The sequence below is a fragment of the Ornithorhynchus anatinus genome, chromosome 2 (genome assembly GCF_004115215.2).
Source record: "Ornithorhynchus anatinus isolate Pmale09 chromosome 2, mOrnAna1.pri.v4, whole genome shotgun sequence".
Lineage (NCBI taxonomy): Eukaryota > Metazoa > Chordata > Mammalia > Monotremata > Ornithorhynchidae > Ornithorhynchus > Ornithorhynchus anatinus.
The window spans coordinates 156,534,362-156,556,189 of NC_041729.1; the positions used below are offsets into that span (position 1 = coordinate 156,534,362).

General features: G+C 45.0%; 1 protein-coding gene across 1 annotated transcript in view; it reads right to left on the reverse strand.

Annotated features, from left to right (window-relative positions):
- The window catches only part of LRIG3 (leucine rich repeats and immunoglobulin like domains 3), a 70,811-nt gene that overhangs the window by 29,246 nt on the left and 19,737 nt on the right, over positions 1–21,828 (reverse strand). The window contains exons 3-5 of the mRNA XM_039914737.1: positions 21,491–21,562; positions 21,197–21,271; positions 225–356 (exon numbers count right to left, since the gene is read on the reverse strand). Coding sequence (XP_039770671.1) covers positions 225–356; positions 21,197–21,271; positions 21,491–21,562 — 279 coding nt within the window. The remainder of the gene's footprint in view (positions 1–224; positions 357–21,196; positions 21,272–21,490; positions 21,563–21,828) is intronic.

A 21,828-nucleotide genomic window follows, 5' to 3' on the forward strand; every position in this document is an offset into this window, starting at 1 on the left:
TATTCCGTGTGAAGACGCGCTTATGCTAACCCAGGTTTCCCTCAGTGGCCGGTTCATCGGGAAGCTAGCCCACGTGCAGTAGGGGAACTGAGTGTATCGGAGAAACAAATTGAGACTTGAAGTAGTCACAATCCTGGGGCTATAATTCTTCCCCTGCATATGGTACCCAGCTCTCATACCCACTTTGTCAACAGTCATTTAAAAAAAAAGAAATATATACTTACAGATACTTGAGTGGTATAGATGGAAGTGGAGATTTCAGCTCTGATATGTTGTTGCTGCTCAGATCCAGAGTTTCCAGGGAACGAAATGATTTCAGGTGTTCAGGTAAAATGTCATCAATCTTGTTATTGGCCCTGAAATTTAAGGGTTCCAGAAATGACCACTTTTAACAGAAGCAAGCTTAGTAGTAATACAGTCTGAAAATGTTTCATGTGTCCATACGTGTCACCTAGCTACCCTACTTTTGAACACTAATAATAATAATGTACGTCATTAATTAAATGCTTACGCTGTGCAAAGCGTTGCCGTAGATGAGAAGGAATGAGATCAGACACGGTGCCTTTCTGCACAGCCCGCCATTTATCCGATTTATCTTATCCTTTTACAGATGAGGATTCCAAGAGGCTAACTAACTCCCAAAGATCACGCTGCTTGTCCAGTAGCAGAGCTGGGATTCAAACCCTAGCTTCCCAACTTCAAATCTCGTGCTCTTTCCGCCGACCGTGTTCCGTGTACCATTTTACAAGTCTTTCCTCTAGACCGTAAGCTTCCTATGGGCCGGGAGCAAGTCTACCGCTTCTTATACTGTACTTTCCCTGGCCCGAACTCTGCACGCGGTAAGCACGCAACGCGACTGCTTGATTCAGAAGTATACAGGGAGAGAGACGAGGAAAAATGAGTAAGAATACCATGCATAACCAAGTAAAACAGCATCCAGTTTAAAGGAGACCTTCGAAACCGGAAACCAAAGAAAAACGTCCCGTATTTCATAAGGGAATTATATAAAGGTCTCCTTTAAACTATTTTCCTGGATTCTCTTTATCTCCTACAGCTCTCTGTAAACAGACACAATACACATATATGAGTGGGTATCTCATATTTATACACCTACATATACACGACACACACGTCTGTGCCTCGCTTATACACACGATATGTAATATACTTTCACGTGCATCAGAAGGGTGCATTTTCAGCATTCTAATAAGAAGTTGGGATAACCTGAAAGCTACTGATGACATTTCAGGGGTAGTCATCGAAAAAAAGTTAGGGCAATTTTGATAGGTATTTAGTTGTCAGAAAATAAAGCTACAAGACTAGGCAGCGTATAGACACGTGCTGCACTCTAGATTTTAAAATGAGGCTACTGAAATATCTTGCATCACTATAACAAGAATAATTATGGTGATTTTAAGCTTACTATGTGCCAAGCGCTGTTCTAAGCACTGGGGTGGATACAAGTTAATCAGGTTGGACACAGTCCCTGTCCCACGTGGGACCCACACTCATCCCCATTTCACAGAGGAGGTGATTGAGGCACAGAGAAGCTAAATGACCTGTCCAAGGTCACACAGCAGACATGTGGCTGAGTCGGGATTAGAACCCAGATCCTTCTGATTCCCAGGCCCGTGCTCTGTCCGCTAAATGACGCTGCTTCCCCGATGTCTGTCGGCACAGCTGAAGAACGACTAACAAAAGTCAACCATCCTTTCTGTATTGTGTGCAAGTGAAGTGACTCTCGCTGTAAGTGCTGCAATTTACTAGGGCCCACAAAGATTTATAGTACGGAATCAAAAGGTCAGTTCAGTTTGTAACAAACTGCGAGACGCGGCGTGGCAAAGGGGGCGCGGGTGCCAAACCGAGTCGAGGGTCTCCGGCTGTTGCCGATCGACGGCGATTCCTGAATGCGAAGGACCGTTTGGAGGGGTGAGTTTTCCGTAACCACGCCACATCATTTGTGTTTATGCGCAGTGTGACTCCAAATTGTCCGTTTCCAGGTTCCTCATGTTAGTTCAGCACAGAATCGCGAGGTTCGGGTTTGTTGCTGTCGTCTGGGCTCCTTGCCTGGTCCACCCAAGGAGGGGGTGATGTCGCATGCGATGTTCTGATGCTCAAATGACTGCAGTCCAAGTCCATTTTCTAGTCGATCCATGTTATTTAATGAGCAATTACTATGCGCAGAGCGCTGTACTAAGCGCGTGGGAGAGTACAACAGAGTCTGCACACACGTTCCCTGCCTATAACGAGCTTACAGTAAAGAGGGGAGCAGTGTGGATAGAGTATAGACCGGGAAGCCAGAAGGACGTGTGTTCTAATCCTCCTTCCGCTACTTGTCCCTTGTGTGGGCAAGACGCCCGTCCGTTCCTTTGTAAAATGAGGATTAACACTGTGAGCCTCGTGTGGGGTAAGGATTGTGTCCAACCCAGTTATCTTGTATCTATCCCAATGTTTAGTACAGCGCCTGGCACATAGTAAGCACTTAAATACCATTATTTTTAAAAAAAAAAAAAAAGCAGGCAGCTCTACCATTTATTTTAGGATAGTGACAGAAAAGATTGTGTATTCCTGAAAGGTTTATGTTAGTCTCTGGACAGAGAGCACTTTCAGCGCTTGGGAGCGCAGAATAAAACAATAAACATGACACATTCCCTGCCCACAACGAGCTTACAGTCTAGGGACGAGCTTAATAAGGATGGGCCTTCTGATAGCGTCCAACGCTTCTGATGTCGTTCTTTCCATTTTTCCTAATCTACTGGGAAGACCCGCTCTGCTCTGCTGTGGTCTAAAGCTGCACTGAAGAATTCCCAGGAGGGCACGGTTCACGACGGCGTCTGGCCAGCCTGGTCAGGGGGGAGAAGGGACTCCGGTGAGACCCTTGCCAGCAACGGAAAGCAGCGCAATGCCCCGGTCGTGGTTACTGTCAGGGTCATCTTGCTCCTTGAACACGGTGGGAGAGGTTGGCGTCTCTGAAATCCCGTCGCCCGTTCCCATTTCCCACCCACAGGGGAGGGTCGACGCGGGTGACAGAGCTGAACGTGATCTGCCAGTCTGTCCATCTCGACAGGCGGGCCATCGGATCTGGAAGCGATGCCATTTTTTTACGGCTAACTGCTGAGGTAACCGGTCGGCGTCGAGCCGAAAGCCACGGCATCGCACGTCGTCAAGCTAACTCTTCTCCGGAGCCCTCGATTCTAAGGGTGGACGCTGAAGTGTTACCTTCAAGATGCTCTACTTGCCAGACACAAGAGTGGCGTCAACGATACACAATGCTGTGGCACCGGGTTCGGGCACATATACCCCTCTTCAAGGTCCATGGAAGGACTTGCCTCGTTTTCACTCGGCCTAGGCTTGAATCTCTCCAGTCTAAGCATCCCACCTCAATCGATCCATGGTATTTATCGAGCGCTTACCGTGTGCAGAGTACTGTACTACGCACTTGGGAGAGTACAACACAACGGAAGCAATGTGGCTTATTGGATAAAGCACAGGCCTGCAAGTCACAAGAACCGAGGTTCTGATGTTCCGATCGCCGTTCCGCCACTTGTCTGCTGTGACCTCGGGCAAGTCGCTTAACTTCTCTGTGCCTCAATTACCTCTTCTGTAAAATGGGGATTAAGACCGTGAGCCCCATGTGGGACGGGGACGGTGTCCAACCTGAATAACTCGTACCTACCCCAGGGCTTAGAACGGTGTTTGGCACTTACTAAGCGTTTCAACGACTACCATAATCACTACGACTATTCCCTCCCCACGACGGCTTCCTGTCGAAAAGCTTGTTGGGTCTTCCCTACGCCTTTCATTCATTCGATCGTATTTACCGAGCGCGGAGCACCGTGCTAAGCACTTGGGACGGTACGATACAGCGATAAACCGACACATTCCCTCCCCACAGCGGGCTTGCAGTCTAACGCGAGAAGCGGCGTGGCTCAGTGGAAAGAGCCCGGGCTTTGGAGTCAGAGGTCATGGGTTCGAATCCCAGCTCTGCCACCTGTCAGCTGTGTGACCGTGGGCAGGTCACTTAACTTCTCTGTGCCTCAGTGACCTCATCTGTAAAATGGGGATTAAGACCGTGAGCCCCACGTGGGACAACCTGATTCCCCTGTGTCTACCCCAGCGCTTAGAACAGTGCTCTGCACATAGTAAGCGCTTAACAAATACCAACATTATTAACGCCTACGGATATTCTGGTCGCGACCTAGTTAATCCACCTGCATACTGCAGTGGAAGACCTGCTGGCTACTCTTAGGGCTCCGTCCCAGAGTGTACGTCAGGGGCTACTGGAGAGGCACCACCAACGCCCAGTGAGGTTCGACCGGCCCTGAGGATTTCAAACTGGGACCTAACCCTGACCGCCGCCCACCGGCCCCCCTGCCAACCTCGATGTACCGGGGCTCCTGGCCAACTATCCCAAGTGACTCTGGGAGCGTTCCAGCCAGGTAAACACTGGCAGATGGGAATTCGGAGAGCTCAGGATACGGGAAAGAGAGTCTTTCCCACCAGGCAGGTTCCAAGCAGGCAAAGAGCCTGCATGGCGGGGCGGGTGGGGCTGGGCGGGGCGACTTTCTACTCCAGCGCCCACCAGGTGCGAAGTGCTCCGCCAGGATGTGCACCGTGACCATAAAACGCCATGACCATAAAATGCCAAATGGCAGTTTGCCATTCAAGGAGATTGAGGATTATTAGCTAGAGGATTAGAGGGTGATGACCAGCTGTTCCTCCCCCATGATGGAGTGATCAGGAGGAAATGGGCTTAAACGGCAGTAGAAGGGATTTACCTTAAGGGAGGAGGCAGGATTTCCTGGGAATCATTGAGAAGCAGCTTGGCCTAGTGGAAAGAGAACCGGGCTGGGAGTCAAAGGACCTGGGTTCTGATCCCGGCTCGACCACTTACTGAACGCTTGGGAGAGTACAATATAACAATAGACACATTCTCTGTCCACAACAAGCTTACAGTCTAGAAGGGGAGACGGACATTACTACAAATTATTTGTGCGTGACCTCGGGCAAGTCACTTCCCTTCCTGGGCCTCAGTTACCTCGTCTCTAAAATGGGAATTGAGACTGGGAGTCCCAAGTGGGACATGGACTGTGTCCAACTTGATTAGCTCGTCTCTAACCCCAGCGTTTAGCTTAATGGCGCTTCAATACCATTTAAAAAAAACAAATTAAACACTGAAACGGGTTATTGTAGAGGATGAAAAACAGGAAAAATAATTATCCGTCCGCTCCGGTCTAAGTGTGGTGCTGCCCAAAAGACGAGTTTATCTCCCAAAACCTTTTTTCTTTGGGAATTCATGCATGTACACACTTCTTTTCCCTCATTCCTCCTATAGGTCAATGATTTTAGAATCTTTCTCCCTGGCTAGAGTGTAATTTCCTTGAAGACAGGACTCACACCTGCTAACTCTATCTACTTCATCCTCCCATGATTTAGTACAGTGCCAAAAGTGCTCAATAATACTTATTAAATACTCAGAAGGTGCTCAGTAAAGGCCAGGCACCTTCCCTAAGTCCCTTTTGGATTCAAAGACTTCCCCACGCTCACTACAGCTCCAGAAAAGGAAGCCCCAACTGAAACATTCAAAACACAATCTCCATACTGGCCAAACGGATATCTCAAATTTTAAATATACCCATGACATGGTCTAGCTGTGCCGTCCCGTCCATTTGGCATCAGAGACGTTTCTACATTTGAAACAAATTGAGCAGCACGAAGCAATACGAAATATGAAGTAGGATGGCTCAGTGGATAAAGCACGGGCCTGGGAATCAGAGGACCCGGGTTATAAACCCAGCTCGCCGCTTGCCTGCGGTGTGACCTTCTGTATAAGTCACTTAACTTCTCCGTGCCTCGGTTTCCTCAACTGCAAAATGGAAATGCGATACCTGTTCTCCCTCCCACTTGATTGTGAGCCCCATGTGAAACAGTTATTGCCTTCGTTGGGATTAACTTGCAACTACCCCAGGGTTTAGAACAGTGGTTGACATATAGTAAGCCCAGAACAAACACTTTTTTTTTTTAAAAAAAAAAGGACAAACCTAAGAAACTTTCTCATTTCACCCCTCTACACTGCAAATTTATCATGGGCAGGGACCAACTCTTTTATAATGTACACTCCTCGGCACTTAATACAATGCTCTGCACGCAGTAAGTGCTCAACGAATACCAGCGACTGGAGTAGAGAATCAATCCGAAAGCCAAAACCCCGGGTGCTGGGAACAAGAGGTATTAGCTTAGGTAGACCAAAATCCCCACAAATGCACAAAATGAATGCTTAGATTATCGGATAGTTCTACCGTTCTTTTAAAAACATATAAAATAATAATAAAAACACATTAAATCCAGAACCCACAACCCCCTTTTCTTAAGTTTTATGTCTGAGTTAAGCCCTCGGGCTGTCTGGGACTTTAGAGGCATCCCTGCATTTAATTAAAAAATAATAATAAAAAGCCTAATTTAAAGTTTATTACAAATTAAGTAAATTAGTTTTTTTGAGCAAAAAACACCCAGGTGTCTTTTGCACTGGCCAAATGCAAGCTAGAAGATAAGTCAGACAACCTTTGGTTTATAACATCAGTTTGTTTATAAAGTTATTACTAATAAGGTATTAAAACTGCCAATTACTTGAGTGACGAATAAAATTTTCCTTGCAGTAAAAGTGTACTTCAGCCAAAGCCAGCAATTTCCTGAACTGCACGCCTCCTAAATTGCAGTGTGAAAGTGTCCTGTTATAGTCCCGGTTTATACAGTGCTGTCTTTGTGTCAGACATGCTTCATAAAACAAAAATTCCTTACAACTGGCAGGATAATAGCCCCTGTATCACAAAAATGTAAGTCTGTCTTAATGGAACGGAATAAAATCCAAGTACTGGCTGCGAATTAAATCTCCAACTAACTAGCAAATTACCACCTGACATGAACAAGCTCCACGAGAGACCCAGCTTCACATCTTGGGAGTGAAGAATAAGGAAGAGACGGAAGAGATCGGGAAAGGTTTTCTTCACTACATAGAATAACAACTCACGGACTATATACGTATAACAGTTCTCCCGCTGTTTTCCGAAGTCTGTCAAAATACAGACGGAATGCCTGGAGACCCAAAGACTGAAACTCTAGAAATTAAGAAAATAGTCTGCACTTCTCATCTTACTTTTCCAGTCAGGGAAAAAAGAAAAAAAAAATGCGCGCTTGGATTCTCACACCATGTTCTGGAGAATCAGCCAACTCAGTCATCCACTTGCACATTCCAAGACCACATACGTGGGTAACACAGGCGGTTCACACCAAAACTATTCATTCGTTCAACTGTATTTACTGAGCTCTTACCGTGTGCAAAGCACTGTACTAACATCACACACATTCTCTGCCCACGAGCTCACAGCCTAGAGACGACATCACCTACAGAAACGGGAAAGGGTAACACATTTTAGGAATTACTCTTCCCTAGGTTAACGCTGATTTCCAAGGAGTGAGGAAATATAAGGTATATACAACATACGGCGATGCATGTATGTCTTCTAGACTGTGAGTTCATTGTTGGGGGGGGGACTGTATCTGATGCTGGATTGTACTTTCCAAGCGCTTAGTACAGTGCTCTGCACACAGTAAGCGCTCAATAAATGCAACCTAATGCATGAATGTATGTGAAAGAATGCTCTCCCTCCTCACACTTCACTCCTTCAAAGCCGTATTGAAAGCTTACCTTTTCCAGGAGGCCTTCCCAGACTAAGCCCACCTTTTCTTCTGTTCCTCCTCCCCTCACCATCATTCAATAGTATTTATTCATTCAATAGTATTTATTGAGTACTTACTATGTGCAGAGCACTGTACTAAGCGCTTGGAAAGTACAATCCAGTTCCCCAACTCCCTCTGTCTGCTCTACCCCCCACAGCACTTGTGTGTATATTTGTACATATTTACAATTCTACTTATTTTATTAATGATGGGCATATATCTATAATTCTATTTATTTATATTGATGCTACTGATGCCTGTTTACTTGTTTTGTTGTCTGTCTTCCCCTTCTAGACTATGAGCCCGTTAGGGATTGTCTCTGTTGTTGAATTGTACTTTCCAAGCACATTCCACAGTGCTCTGCACACAGTAAGCGCTCAATAAATATAATTGAATGAATGAAAGAGTAGTCATTGTGCGATTTCTTGAACACTTACTGTGTGCCAAAGCACTGTGGTAGATAAAAGATGATTAGGTTGGGCATAGTTCCTTAATCACCTGGCTCCCCAGTCTAAATAGGTGGGAGAAGAGGTATTTAATCCACATTTTACAGATTAGAAAACCGAGGTACAAAGAACCAGTGACTTGTCCAAGTTCCCACGGCAGGCAGCGAGAAGAAGTGAGATTAGAAACCAGGTCCTCACTCATTTTACTAGGCCTCATTGTTTCCTCTATAAATACAGCCCTCCTTCATGTCTATGAGTGAGTGCGTGTTTGGTGGTATTTAAGCGCTTATTGTGCGTCAAACACTGTTCTAAGTGGTGCGGGATCCAAAGGCCAGCCACAGACACATTGTTGATCTTGTGTTTTTTAGTGACCGGAGCCTTTTTCTCTTTTGCCTGTGGTCAGTTAGCCACATGGCCATAGTGTGCCTTAGCAAATATTCCTGTTAGGGGTGCGTGGAGATGTTGGCGGCGGGGCAGGGCAGACTAGGATGAATGCAGGAACGGGAATGAGGATTCCTACCAGCTCACTCCCCGCACCCTCAGTGGGCATGGAGAGATTCAAGAGAACAAAGAACAGCTTCCTAGTTGTAGCTGGGAACTCCCTTACAAGGAAGAACCTCGCCCGCCCAATCAACGGCCGGTCACATATGCCTGGGCCGGCCAACCCACTTTCGATGTCCTTGACAAGGAGGCAAAAGGAGATTGCGTGGGCTTCACCCACTGCAGTTGGGAATCATCTGGAATCCAGGAGCTGAGGTGGAGCTTTCACGCTCCAGTCTGATCTGGTGCATGCTCCCTTTAGGAGAAACTTTAATATTTGTTTTATCCAATGATTTTAATATTCCACCTCACTAAATGCTTTTTTTCCTCAATGGTATTTGTTAAGCTCTTACTATGTGTCAGGTGTTGTACTAAGCACGAGAGTGGACAAAGTTAATCGGGTTGGACACGGTCCCTGTCCCACATGGGGCTCACACTCTCAATCCCCATTTTACAAAGGAAATAACTGAGACCCAGAGCGGTTAAGTGACTTGCCCAAGCTCACAGAGCGGACAAGAGGCAGAGCTGGGATTCGATCCCAGGTCCTTTGGACTTCCAGGCCCATGCTCTATCCACTGTGCCACGAGGCTTTTCTATATAATCTTTATCAAACCAGTGGCTTCTTTTGAGATTCTCTTCCTTCCACTGCTTCAAATTGTCACTTTCTGAAATTGTTTCCCAAACAGCACTTGTGGTGGAAAGTTGAGCAGAGAAGAATAAAGAAACCGCCCCAGTGAAGCCACAAGTTTGCAGTGTAGCAAGTACCTCGATTCCCCCTCCCGGTAACTGACCAGCTTGATGTTCACAAAATCTCCCTCTAAGACAACATTTAAGGAATACAACAAACCTTCAAATGGATGGCAATCATGGCCTGTTTACTTAGCAGGCCACTTCCACCCACGGGAAAGCCTGGAGAAACCTTTGCAGGAGATGTGGAACACCAAAACCTATACATTATAAAAGCACTTGGGTACATTTCTGCAGTTTTATTGATGTACATCTTCCTAAGCAAATAATTTTAGGACCTATTAAAAGCCTGCTATACAGTATGTCAAAGGGAAGAAAAATATGAGAAAGGGCAAAAAGGCTTTAGAGTTTTAGGGCCTTACTCTATTCCCAGTAATGATAATGTTGGTATTTATTAAGCGCTTACTATGTGCAGAGCACTGTTCTAAGCGCTGGGGTGGATACAGGGTAACCAGGTTGTCCCATGTGAGGCTCACAATTAATCCCCATTTTACACATGAGGTAACTGAGGCACAGAGAAGTTAAGTGACTTGCCCACAGTCACACGGCTGACAAGTGGCAGAGCCAGTACAGATCAAAAACACAGAGACTCCAAATCTATTAAAGGCTGTGAAAGCCTACCCAAGCGTACATACATACCTCCACAGACTTTCTTGGAAAAAGCAGGTAGAAAAAGAAAAAAAAACAAAAAAAACTGTTTCCACATACAACTCCTTTCACTCCCATTCCAGACAAATAAAAGGAGTTAACGAAACAACACGATTTACAAAGGATGAGAACCTTAATCTTGTCCTGAGAATTTTCTTATAAAGAGAATGTGCCTTAAGATCTCTTCATCTATAAAAAGATACCGAATTTGAGGCATTATAAGATACCACTTACAAGTTTCTTCCGGGATGTTTTTCAAAACGAATGACCATTACGATGTCCAATTTGAGGTCTTAATGTGGGGAGGGAATGTGTCTGCCAACTGTCGTATTTTATTCTCCCAAGCACTTAGCACTGATCTAAGTAGACACCATCCCTGCCCACAAGAAGTATCCTGTAGAGCTTCTATCAAGGTTATACCTAAAACCCACGTACCTCATCTTTTAGGCCTTGTCACTATTAAATCAAGAAAATGACATACTTATCACGGTATTCGTTAAGCACTTACTATGCGCCAGGCACTGTACTAAGCGCTAGGGTGGATACAGACAAATCCGGTGGGACACAAGGTCATCAGATGCGGTAACTGAGGTCCAGAGAAGTGAAGTGGCTTGTCCAAGGCCACCCAGCAGACAAGTGGCAGAGCCGGGATTAGAACTCATGACCTTCTGACTGACAGGCCTGTGTTCTTGATTTTAGGATCCTGGGGACACTGTGAAACCTCATCGGGCATCTGAGAAGCAGCGTGGCTTAGTGGAAAGAGCCTGGGGCTTGGGAGTCAGAGGATGTGGATTCTAATCGCGGCCCCGCCACTTGTCTGCTGTGTGACCTGGAGCAGGTCACTTAACTTCTCTGGGCCTCAGTTACCTCATCTGTAAAACGGGGATTGAGACTGTGAGTTCCACGTGGGACAACCTGATTGCCCTGTATCCACCCCAGCGCTTAGAACAGCTTGGCACATAGTAAGCGCTTAACAAATATAATAATTATTATTATCATAAGCCTTGTCTCCAGCAGAGCAGGCAGAAGAGCACGGACTGTGGGTGTGCTGTGCCTGGAAGCCGACTGGGGAGTAACTGTGAACAATTTAAGAGACTGGGTCAGGCACCCTGACGGTGAACCTCTTCATCTAGCATCTCTCCCCCTCTAGACCTTAAGCTCGTCATGGGCAGGCAGTGTGTCTGTTATATTGCCGTGTTATTCTCTCTCAAGCACTCAGTACAGTGCCCCGCAGCCAGTAAGCGCTCGATAAATACAAACCGATTGCTCGAGGCTCTCAGCACTCATATCCATTGAGTGGTTTCATAGAGCAGGCCCCGTGCACGATCTGTTCTTTTCTCCCGTGCAGGTCAATCAATCAATCAGTGGTATTCATTTGGCGGCTACTATGCGCAGAGGACTGTACTACGTGCTTGGGAGAGTATAATACGACGGACTTAGAAGACGGGTTCCCTGCCCATAAGAAGTTTACAGTCTAGAGACGGCTGCGATCCCCTTGCTTCCTGAGACTTCTCAGTTATGTATCAATAAAACCCTAGTCCAAGAGTTCAAGCCCAGACGGAAGGGCGATTTCTATTCTACAGAGAAGTTTGGTCTCCAGAAAAAAACTTAAGTACGCTTGGTTTTGGCCCAAACTTTCATCCATACAAACTTAAGGAGATGGTGAGTAATCACTGTTGAATTACAGGCTCAAGATCACATAGGTTAATTAATACACTAGAAGGGAGAATGTAGATCAATTTTCCCGTTTTGATGGGATACTGATAAAGCACAAACCTGTCTTTGGTTCAAGGGTTTCTAAGCACTCTTTAAAGGGACGCCATGTTACAGTGCTAGGAGAAAAAAGCTACTAGCTGCGATGCTTGCATAGGTTGCTTTGGCTTTTCCCCCCGCCTCGGGTCCGTGAAAAACAAGAATATCAAGTTCTCGAAAAGGAAAATCTGAACCAATGGGATTGCGGCTTCTGATGAAGACCGAATAACTGTCAACACATTGCAACTGCCTCAGAACGATTGCTCAAGATGCACCCTTAGGCTTTTTGGCTCTAGCGTGCAAAGATGTGCAATCTTGGCTGTTTAGAGAAGGTGTGGGCCCAAAGAAGGTGCTAGCATGCAGCTTTCGTTCCCTCTGCAGAAAGGGTGTGTGCACTGTAAATTAATCAGAAGCCATTTAAGGTACTAAAGTTTTATCCTCGAAAAAGTCATTACTCTAACCACATCCTTTAAACCCGCACAGTTATTGCAAAGAACAAATTGCTAAATTAATGGTCATTCCATACCGTCAGCAACTGAGCACGTTAGATTTATAGACGGCTAGGGTTTTGACTCTGTCAATCAGATGTATGCAGAGGTCTGCTAAGTGACTGAAGGTGTGCAGTCCTTCTTAGTCCCGTGAAACAAAGAAATCCCCAATTTTACACCAAGAAGATGGCAAACGGGTCTGCCTTGAAGATGACTTCAACTGAAAGACCTAACGTTTGGCCTAGGAAGCGTCAAGCCGTTTCTTAAATATGTAGATTTGGCAAGGGGAAGGCCTCTCCCATGTAGATAAAAATAAACTCTCCTTAACTCTTTTAAAAAGGTAATTAAGAAGATGCGTTACAGGAAAACTTGTGTAGGCTAGCCTGCTGGCATGGTGGCATCAATGAACGCTGCCAACTGAGGAAACACTGCGAGGAGACAGATTCTTGATTAGGAATTAATGATTCAAAGCAGAAAAATGATCCACCGGGCAGAAGGAGAAGCGTCAGCTCTGCTTCCTTCCAGCTAAAATCCAGGTCGACACAAAAGACAATTAGCTCTTAGACCATAAACACCGGAATATCTACAGTTTTGATATGCAGCTTCTAGGGAAAAAATCATAAAAAGCCTCCTCGGAGTGACTAGGAAGAGGAAACCTGGTTCAGAAGTCCATTTACACTACATTTCGTACCCCCATTTTAAGACACAAGATCGAATCAATTGATAGGAAGAGGGAAAAAGAGAAAAGGAGAACGAAACGATCCTGTGCCGGCCTCAGGAGACAACGGTCTAGGGGAAGGGGAAGGAAGAAACCCAGAGGCAGCATGGCCTAGTGGATAGAGCACGGGCCTGGGAGTCAGAAGGACCTGCGTTCTGATCCCAGCTCCGCTGCTCGTCTGCTGCGTGACCTCGGGCAAGTCACTTCACTGGGCCTCGGTTACCTCATCCGTAAAGACTGTGAGAGCCCCAGGTGGGACAGGGACTGTGTCCAACTCGATTTGTCTGTGTCGACCCCAGCGCTTAATAGGGTATCTGGCCCATAAAAAGCGCTTAATAAAAACCACAATTACTATTATTAAAAGGAAGGACGAAAGGGGGAAGCACATCGGTATCATTCCCACCAACACAATGACAACTGAAAAGCACCTCAAAATAATTGAGACAGCTAACAGTCCTTCCCTGAGTGCTCAATATCAGAAAACATTGGCCTTTCTCCACTGGCATTCTATACGATTTCTCGAGGCTTCCTTCGCTTTGCTCCATTTCTTCTCTGTGTTACAGATGCAGTGGTTGAGGGAGAACAGATTCTAGGTTTCACCTCCCATGATGTCTAAATCTCTGCGGCAGGGGATTGCCGTTTGGTTCCCTACCTGGGGGCGGGGGGGAGTTACCTTTCTCTTGTAAGTCAATCAATCAATCCTTTCTATTGAACGCTTAAGGTGTGCAGACACTGTTTGGGAGACCACACTATAACAAAACGACAGGCACATTCCCTGACCACGACGAGCTTACAGTCGAGAGGAAAGGGCTGTCAGTTGAGCCTAGAGGTGTCAATTTAATCTTTTATCAGAGTATGCTCTTCAAGAGCTGTATCAGAAAGACGTTGCTCCAATTTCCTGAAGATTATTTGGCCTGGTATATAAAAAAAGCTGTCACCAGCTGATGCTGACCTCGAGTTAACTAGTAGCTAGTGTTCTATTAACTCAACCCTTTCAAATCATTAGACTAAAGTCCTGATTGGGATAGCTCAAGCTGCTGATGGTGCTCAAAGTACAGCAAATAAAAGTTTAACAAATGTGTATTCGGAACTGCGGGCAACAACTATCAATCACACAAGTGGCCAATTTTAAGCTTGTGACCAACAGGGCAGTCATTTAAAAACAACATTATGATTAAAGAACCACACATATTCAGCAGTACAAATTTGCTACCAAAATCCCTCCCGCTAAAGCAGCAGGAATACAGTCCTCACTTGCATAATATGCCAGTGATTGAAATCTCTCCACATCTCAAATTCATTTTTTTTGGTTTGTTTCTTAAAACAAGTCACTGGAGCAGAAATGCGGACCAGTGACCGCCATCTTAAATGTTCCACTGGAGAAGGGCTATGTTTTGCTGCTGGAGCTGCTGGCCTTACTCTCACCCTCAAGACCCAAGTAGATACCCCCCTCAGTGTGATTCTCCTTTTATTGTAAGAGGGGTGACAGTGGAATCCATTCCGTTTCAATGGAGAAGCAGCATGACCTACTGGATAGAGTAGAGGCCTGGGAGTCGGGGGGACCTGGGTTCTAATGCTGGCTCCACCACTTATCTGCGCTGAACTTCTCTGTGCCTCAGTTCCGTCATTTGTAAAATGGGGATTAAGAGCCCCATGTGGGAGCGGGATGTGTCCAATTTTATTAGACTATAGCTTCTCCAGTGCTTAGTACAGTGCCTGGCACGTAGTAAGCACTTAAATACAATTTTTAAAAAATGAGCAAATGCTTCCAGAATAGGTCTAGTAAGGTTTCACACCACCCCCTCAATGACATTTTCGAGCACCAAGACCCAGAAGGTGTTTGCTATATTAAAGGCTGTCCACGGAAGCCAGCTTCCTGTTTGGATTTTTGCTGGGACCATCCACCTTGTGGAATGTTCCAGGTGATTCCTCGGCCAAAACTTTCACCAGTAAAGGCCTGGACTCAACAGGCTCAAATGACCAAAACCCAGGTCTCCAGATTCCACAGCAGGACGTCTCCCTCCAAACCAACAGCGGGACGGCCAGCAAATACATCTTGTACGTGCAACCAATCATTCCTGGGCTCTTACTTAGCATTTACTAAACACATTTCTAGTTAGGGACGGAGACCTCCTAGCAATTACTGATGCGGGTCATACCAGAAGACCGCTGTATGCGTTGAGGGTGTCAAAACTAATCAATAGATCACCACCAGTTTAAGGAATAGTGAAGAAAAACTAATCAATCCATCTTGCTCGAGGCAATTGCTTGATTCTAGTTCTCGGTCAGAGGGATATCAACTCATGGCAACATGCTGAAGTCTTTTCAAAATTTAGCTAAGATCGCCAGTACATTATTTCAGAAAATTCAGGACAGCATCTTTCACATACAACATTTTGCTATTACCTACAACTAGCTCTTCACTAGACTGTAAGCTCTTGAGGGCAAGGATCGTGTCTACCAACTGTTCTTGTGGTACAACTATCACGGGAGGGATTCACAAAAATTTCAACCTGCTAATGATAGCTGTTAAACCCAAGTACTTTCAAAACTTCCAAAACATCCAATTTTGGTCATGCTAAAAACAGAGTAGTTCATCAAATCCCATTTGAACATATGGACCCATGAAGGCAAGACAACCACGCTCCTTCCTCTCTACACAAATAGCATAATTCTTATTTCTCAATGCTTACAATCTAAAATACCTATCAGTGCACACTAACATTACATACGAACCTAAAGAACTGAAAAACAAACCAAGAGATAATCCAACCCCCACAGCCAAAGGGATAAATATTTACTCTACGTACAATGTTTAGTGTTCAAGATTTTGGTCCAGAGGCATGGGAGAGAGGGTGTAAAACTGGGAAAGAAAATCATGACCTCAGTTCCACGCAGACAGTAAGCAGTGCAACAAACTGGATACCGCTGGTGAGACACAATGAAAACTTCTATCGGGTTTGGGGGCAAAAAAAGCAATCATCGCTCAAGATTCGCAAAAAAACTACTCCCAGTAAGATTCGATGAATCTTGGCTTAAGATGAAACGAACTTTGGATCTTCAATTCTTAATTAGATATGGAAGGTTAAGCTGACTGGGGATGGGGGAGAAATAGGAGCGATTTCTCCTACTTCGATGTTTCCTGCCTTCTTTTCTACCTCAGGGGTTACTACTGACTTTCCCCAAGGCCAAATGAAGGAAGGGAGGAGGAGGAGGAAGAGAGGGATGGTCCATTTCCCGCTCTGCAAGGACCACTTTCTACAAGCCACGCCATTTCACGGCATTCTTCAAAGTTGACATCACGGTCCCTGGACCAACAGAGTAGGTAGCTTTCGGCCATTTCAGAGGCCAAGAGCCAGGCCTCCGCCAAGCACTCCCTGCTGTCAGCCCAAGAGGGGACAAACCAGCAAAGCCTCCAGGAATGGGGCCAGAAGGGAAGAAGGGATTATACACTGGGAGGGGCGGGGCCGGGGGAAAGAAAGAGTCTGACCATTAAGCTGCCTATCCTCCATGGGAGCTCTCAGTTATTACTGAGTTTTAAGAGTCGGATGTGTTCTAAAGATGATGTTATTCACTCATTTTTGATCATCCATTTGACTTTCCCCCTAATCCCTCAACTGTGTGATGTTTTCAACTAGCAGCGTGGCTTAATGGAAAAAGCCCGGGCGTGAGAGTCAGAGGTCGTGGGTTCTAATCCCAGCTCTGCCACTTGTCAGCTGGGTGACTTTGGGCAAGTCACGTAACTTCTCTGGGCCTCAATTACTTCATCTGTACAATGGGGATTAAGACTGTGAGCCCCACAGTAGGACAACCTAATTGCCTTGTGTCTACCCCAGCGCTTTGAACAGTGCTTGACACATAGTAAGCACTTAACAAATACCATAATTATTATTATTATTATTTCAAGGTGAAGTGATCAAGGCCCTACACCAGCCTGGGCTTCTGCTATGGGGTTTACATCAGTTTTCTGAGTCTCTGGAGTAAAGGGGTTGAGGATCTAGGGACCATTTTAAGAAAGATAAGATCAATGTGACCAATTAGAAGTATGCCGGAACATCAGATGACAAGGGAAAGTGCTACTGTGTGTAGGAAGCATGGGCGGTAAGGTAACATGGAGATGAAGGGGAAAGGGGAAGCACAGGAAAAACACAGCACCAAAAACACTGAGCCATTAACTAAATATTCATCCCCTTATTTCCTAAGCCCTTCCCTAAGCCAGACACTATACTAAGTGCTGGGGTTGGTTTCCAGATAATCAGGTGGGGCTCACAGTCTAACTAAGAAGAGGCAGGATTTAATCGCCAATTTGCAGATCAGGAAACTGAGGCACAGAGAAATTAAGCGAGTTGCCCCAGGTCACACAGCAGGCAAGTGGCAGAGCGGCGACTGAACCCAGGTCCTCTGAGTCCCAGGCCCATGCTCTTTCCAGGAGGCCACACTGCCTCCTTTACATTTAGTGAGTAAGAATCTATGGAACTCTGTCAAAGAAAGTCATTCTATTAAAAAAATAAAACGCAGGTTCCAAAAGAAGTCTTTTCTCTATGCTTTCCTCAAGTACCTTATTCTTCATTAGACCACGGTTGTCACTCCACCGCAGTAACGCTGCATTCGCTCTTGAGCATATCGCCTTCGTGTCTGACCCACAAGTTCTATCACTAGATCAGCCCCACTGTGACTTTTCGGCAAGGTTGTTGTCAGATTCTCTGGATCCAGTGTTACCTAAGTGTGTTTTCCAGACGCAGAGCGTCATGACCAATCCATATTTAGCCTGTTGTGGGCAAGGAACACGTCTACCAACTCCGTCATACTGTACTTTCCCAAGTGCTCGGTACAGTGCTCTGTACACAGTAAACTCTCAAATACCATTGATTGATGGGCTTCATATAAGGTCTGCAGCACGTCTCCGATATTTGAGTGCTTTCCGATATCTTTGTCCGAATCAATTAATCGACGATATTTGTTGAGCATTTACTGTGTACAGGGCACCGCATTAAGCATTTGAGAGAGTGCAATCCTGCAGAATTGGTAGATACATTCCTTGCCCAAAAGGAGCTTACAGTCTAAAAGGACAGTCATCCATTAAAAAAAAAACAAACAAACAAAAACCACCTACGGTTCCTAAGTGCCGTGGGGCTGAGAGTGTGGTGAACGTCGAGTGCTTAACGGGTACAGATCCAAGCACACAGGAGACTCGGAATGTGATCTCCAAGTAAGACTTCACTGGTAACGTCTTCCTTTGCTCACTGAGCTTTTCTCTTCCTTGTGTCATCACCATCACTCTGATCTCTAGAGTACTCATGGTGAAAAAGTGAAATCAAAAAGTTCTCAGGTTCCCCGTGGACAAAGCCAAAGCTGTCCTGATGCTCTTTGATACTGATCCACATGCCCATTTCCCCCCTTGCAGCACTCACTCTAAAATTCACAAACTGTTGACCTTACTTTCTCCCATCCCCCTAGAACTGTGAGCCTGATGAGGGACAGAGTCTTTGCCTGACCTCATGACTGTGTATCTAACACAGGAAGCGCTTAGCAAATACGATACTTATTATCAATTAAGATACCTCTCTTCAGGCCCAAAACTTGATTACGTAGACAGCAACATGTTCAGCGCCTCTAGCAGGGACCGTGTCTATTTACTGTTATATTGTACGCTGCCAAAAGCTTAGCACACAGTAAACGCTCAATAAATATCACTGAATGAATGACACCCTCTCGTTCCCTACTGGTCAGGTTCCTTCTAAATACAATGACCAAGCAGGAGGAAATGGGGCAGCAAGTTGCAAAAAGCAAAGTTTTTTCTCCCTTTTTTTTTTTTTTTTCTTTTTTACACGCAGGACCCAATTTTCGGCAAAGAGACAACACACGCCACATCTGGGTTCACACTGCGGTCTCAATGGCTGGCAACTTTTCGGGATTTCTGCTGGGCCGTGTCCACCTCGTGAAATGCCTTAGGTGGTTCTTCAGTCAGAAATCTTTACTACTGACGGGAGAGCTGGGCTCAGAACCCAGCTTTCCTGATTTCCAGAGTCACGCCATTTCCACTGGACCATCAGCAGGGTTCATATACAGTCCGGGTGGATGAATATTGTCATTTCCAATATGCGATCGCAGCTCAACTCATCCAAGGTAATACTTTCCAGTGTCACTGAACACACTGCAAATCAAACTGAATTCCACTAAGTCAACGAAACAACGCAAAGCAGAATTTGGCCAGCTCAATATTTTGCTGGGAGCAAGAAGACGGGAAGGTAGCCAGCGATGGAATATTCTGGAGTGGAATCCAGTTTGTCCCTCAAGTGGGATACAGTTTGAGATTCTCCTTTGGCAGAAAGAGGATCCCGTGGAGACAGGAGCCGTAATGGCTGAACAATTTTTATGTCCCTTATCGAATCCACACAAAACCCAAAACTTTCTCCCCACTTCATTCCATGATGTGAAGCCTTCGCCCTACCCGACCTCCCTCCCCTTTTTCAAAATGGGTGAGATGTGCATTTATTAAAAGCGGTGAAATCCTGGAAGCTCGGTCACTCCCGGTTTACACTTTCTGCATTACGCTTTCCTGGGACGGATGGAAGTGCCCAGTATCCCAGAGGGCTCAATTTCTTCTATTTTACTCGAGTTTCTTTTAACTAGTAGACCTATTTTAAGGCTGGAACATTACTCTATTTCTTACCACGGTATTTTCTGCGCACATTTCTAATTCCTCTGCTCTGTCAGTCACAGACACACCCGACCCAGGTTATGAAATGAATCCAAGACTACTTCGGATGACTTCTGGTATTCACTCCCTTGTACGGTGCACAGGGCTCTCAGAACAAGCCGGTGAGTGTGTCGAACCCCCAGAGGCCTTGGAAACGACTAAAAAAGCAAACCCCTCCCCTCCCCCCTAAGTTAAACAGTCCCCAAGACGCACACAGGTAAAGATATTCACAGACCAAAGCCATGATTCCCCAAAAAGCCACGTAATCTTGTGCTCTGGAGAAGGGGTGTCCACTCAAACACCACAAAACCCCGAGAGTTCTTTTAAAATTCAATAGTCATTTGTCACACGCCATCTGCTTTTTCTTTCATTCTTTTCTGATCCTGATCTGTGGAAAAACCACATCAGTATCAAATGTCACTTAGTCCTTATTCAAACAGAGGAGTTCAGACACAGCGGCTGCACCAGGGGACTTGGCTGACCTGAGCCCCCAATAAAAACAAACCCCGAGAAATTACCAGATGTAAGCAATTGACTAGTGATCATTTTAATTAATTGAACAGCTCCCCTGAAATTTACTGTATTATTTTAACCCATCTGATACCTTTCCCAACGACAACTTGCAACATAACGTTTTTAAAGATTTCTTGCAGGAATCAAATTATTGTATTTCACTTTTATGCCGAAAATAACTCACTTAAAAGGAATGCAGCTTTTAAGAGGTGAGGTAAGGATGTATCCCAGTATTGAACTTAAAAGACACATTAAGCTGAATCTCATAATATAAACAGTATAGTCTAAGAACAAAGAGAAATGGAACACCTTTAACTAGAAAAAAGGACATGGAAAAATAGGATTATAATGCTACTTAAAGAATGACAATCAAAGTTTTGAATAAGCAAATGCTAGTTTTTTTTTCTCCTTTAGAAGCACCCTAGTCAAGTAACGCAATGGTTTCTTACAAAGTCCTGCTACTCCTTACACCTGGACTTAACCCTGATCTTTCTCCCCAAGGAAAGATAAATAACCAGCAGACCTCAGACCAAATCTCTGGCCTATATGATATCCGGGATTTTCTGAAAGAGCAAAGACAACTGCACACATCCTGGAACTTGCTCAAAAATATGGCAGCACATTCAACTTGCTCCCTGTACTGTATGTTACTTTAGAGAGATGTTTTAAATGGGACTTAAAACTTAAGGCTGCCACAAAAGCAAAGGCCTGAAACCCAAGAAACACACAATTATTTCAAGGAAACAACCACCTGCCAGCACTAACACCAAAGAATGCATAAAATACACAAAACTACCACACACTTGGGCTCCTAAGATCTTTCTCTGTAAACTATGGATGTTGTCACAACAGAAATTGAAAATGCAAAAAAAATATATATATATATATATATATCACATTTACTTACAAGGAGAGAAGGGTGATATTTGCTGACACGGCTCCCAGATTTGGTATGGCCTCCAGCTCATTGTTGTTCAATTTCCTAAATTGATTGATGAGAATCCATTTAAATGCAAAGAATCACAGGGTAAATTATTATCCAGAAGCTGAACAATTCTTCCCAAGCCACAAGTTTATGTCACTTCTTATTTAAATGACTCTCGTTCAGTCCTTTTATTTATAAAGGCCCATTCTGCCACACTCCCTGAAGTAAACATCTCAGAGAAGAATCCCTATGACATAAAGGAGATTTGATACTCACACTTCTCGAAGATTTCGGAGGTGACTCATGGAACTTGCCTCGATCGAAGACAATCTATTGTGACTTAAGTCCCTAGGGAAACAAAATATATCATCAGCTATGACTCCATGACATGCAGTTATGCTTTGAAATGACTTAACAATACATAAATCAATCCAGTAAAAAAGGGGCTTAAAAGGTAGTCATCCTTTTCCACACACCAAATCACAAACGATTCCCAGTTGATCAGAGACCATCTATTGTGTGCTAAGTCCCTAGGGATACAAAAAATATCACCTACGACTCAGTGACATGTAATTATGCTTTGATACAACTTACGAAGCATGAGGCAATCAAAA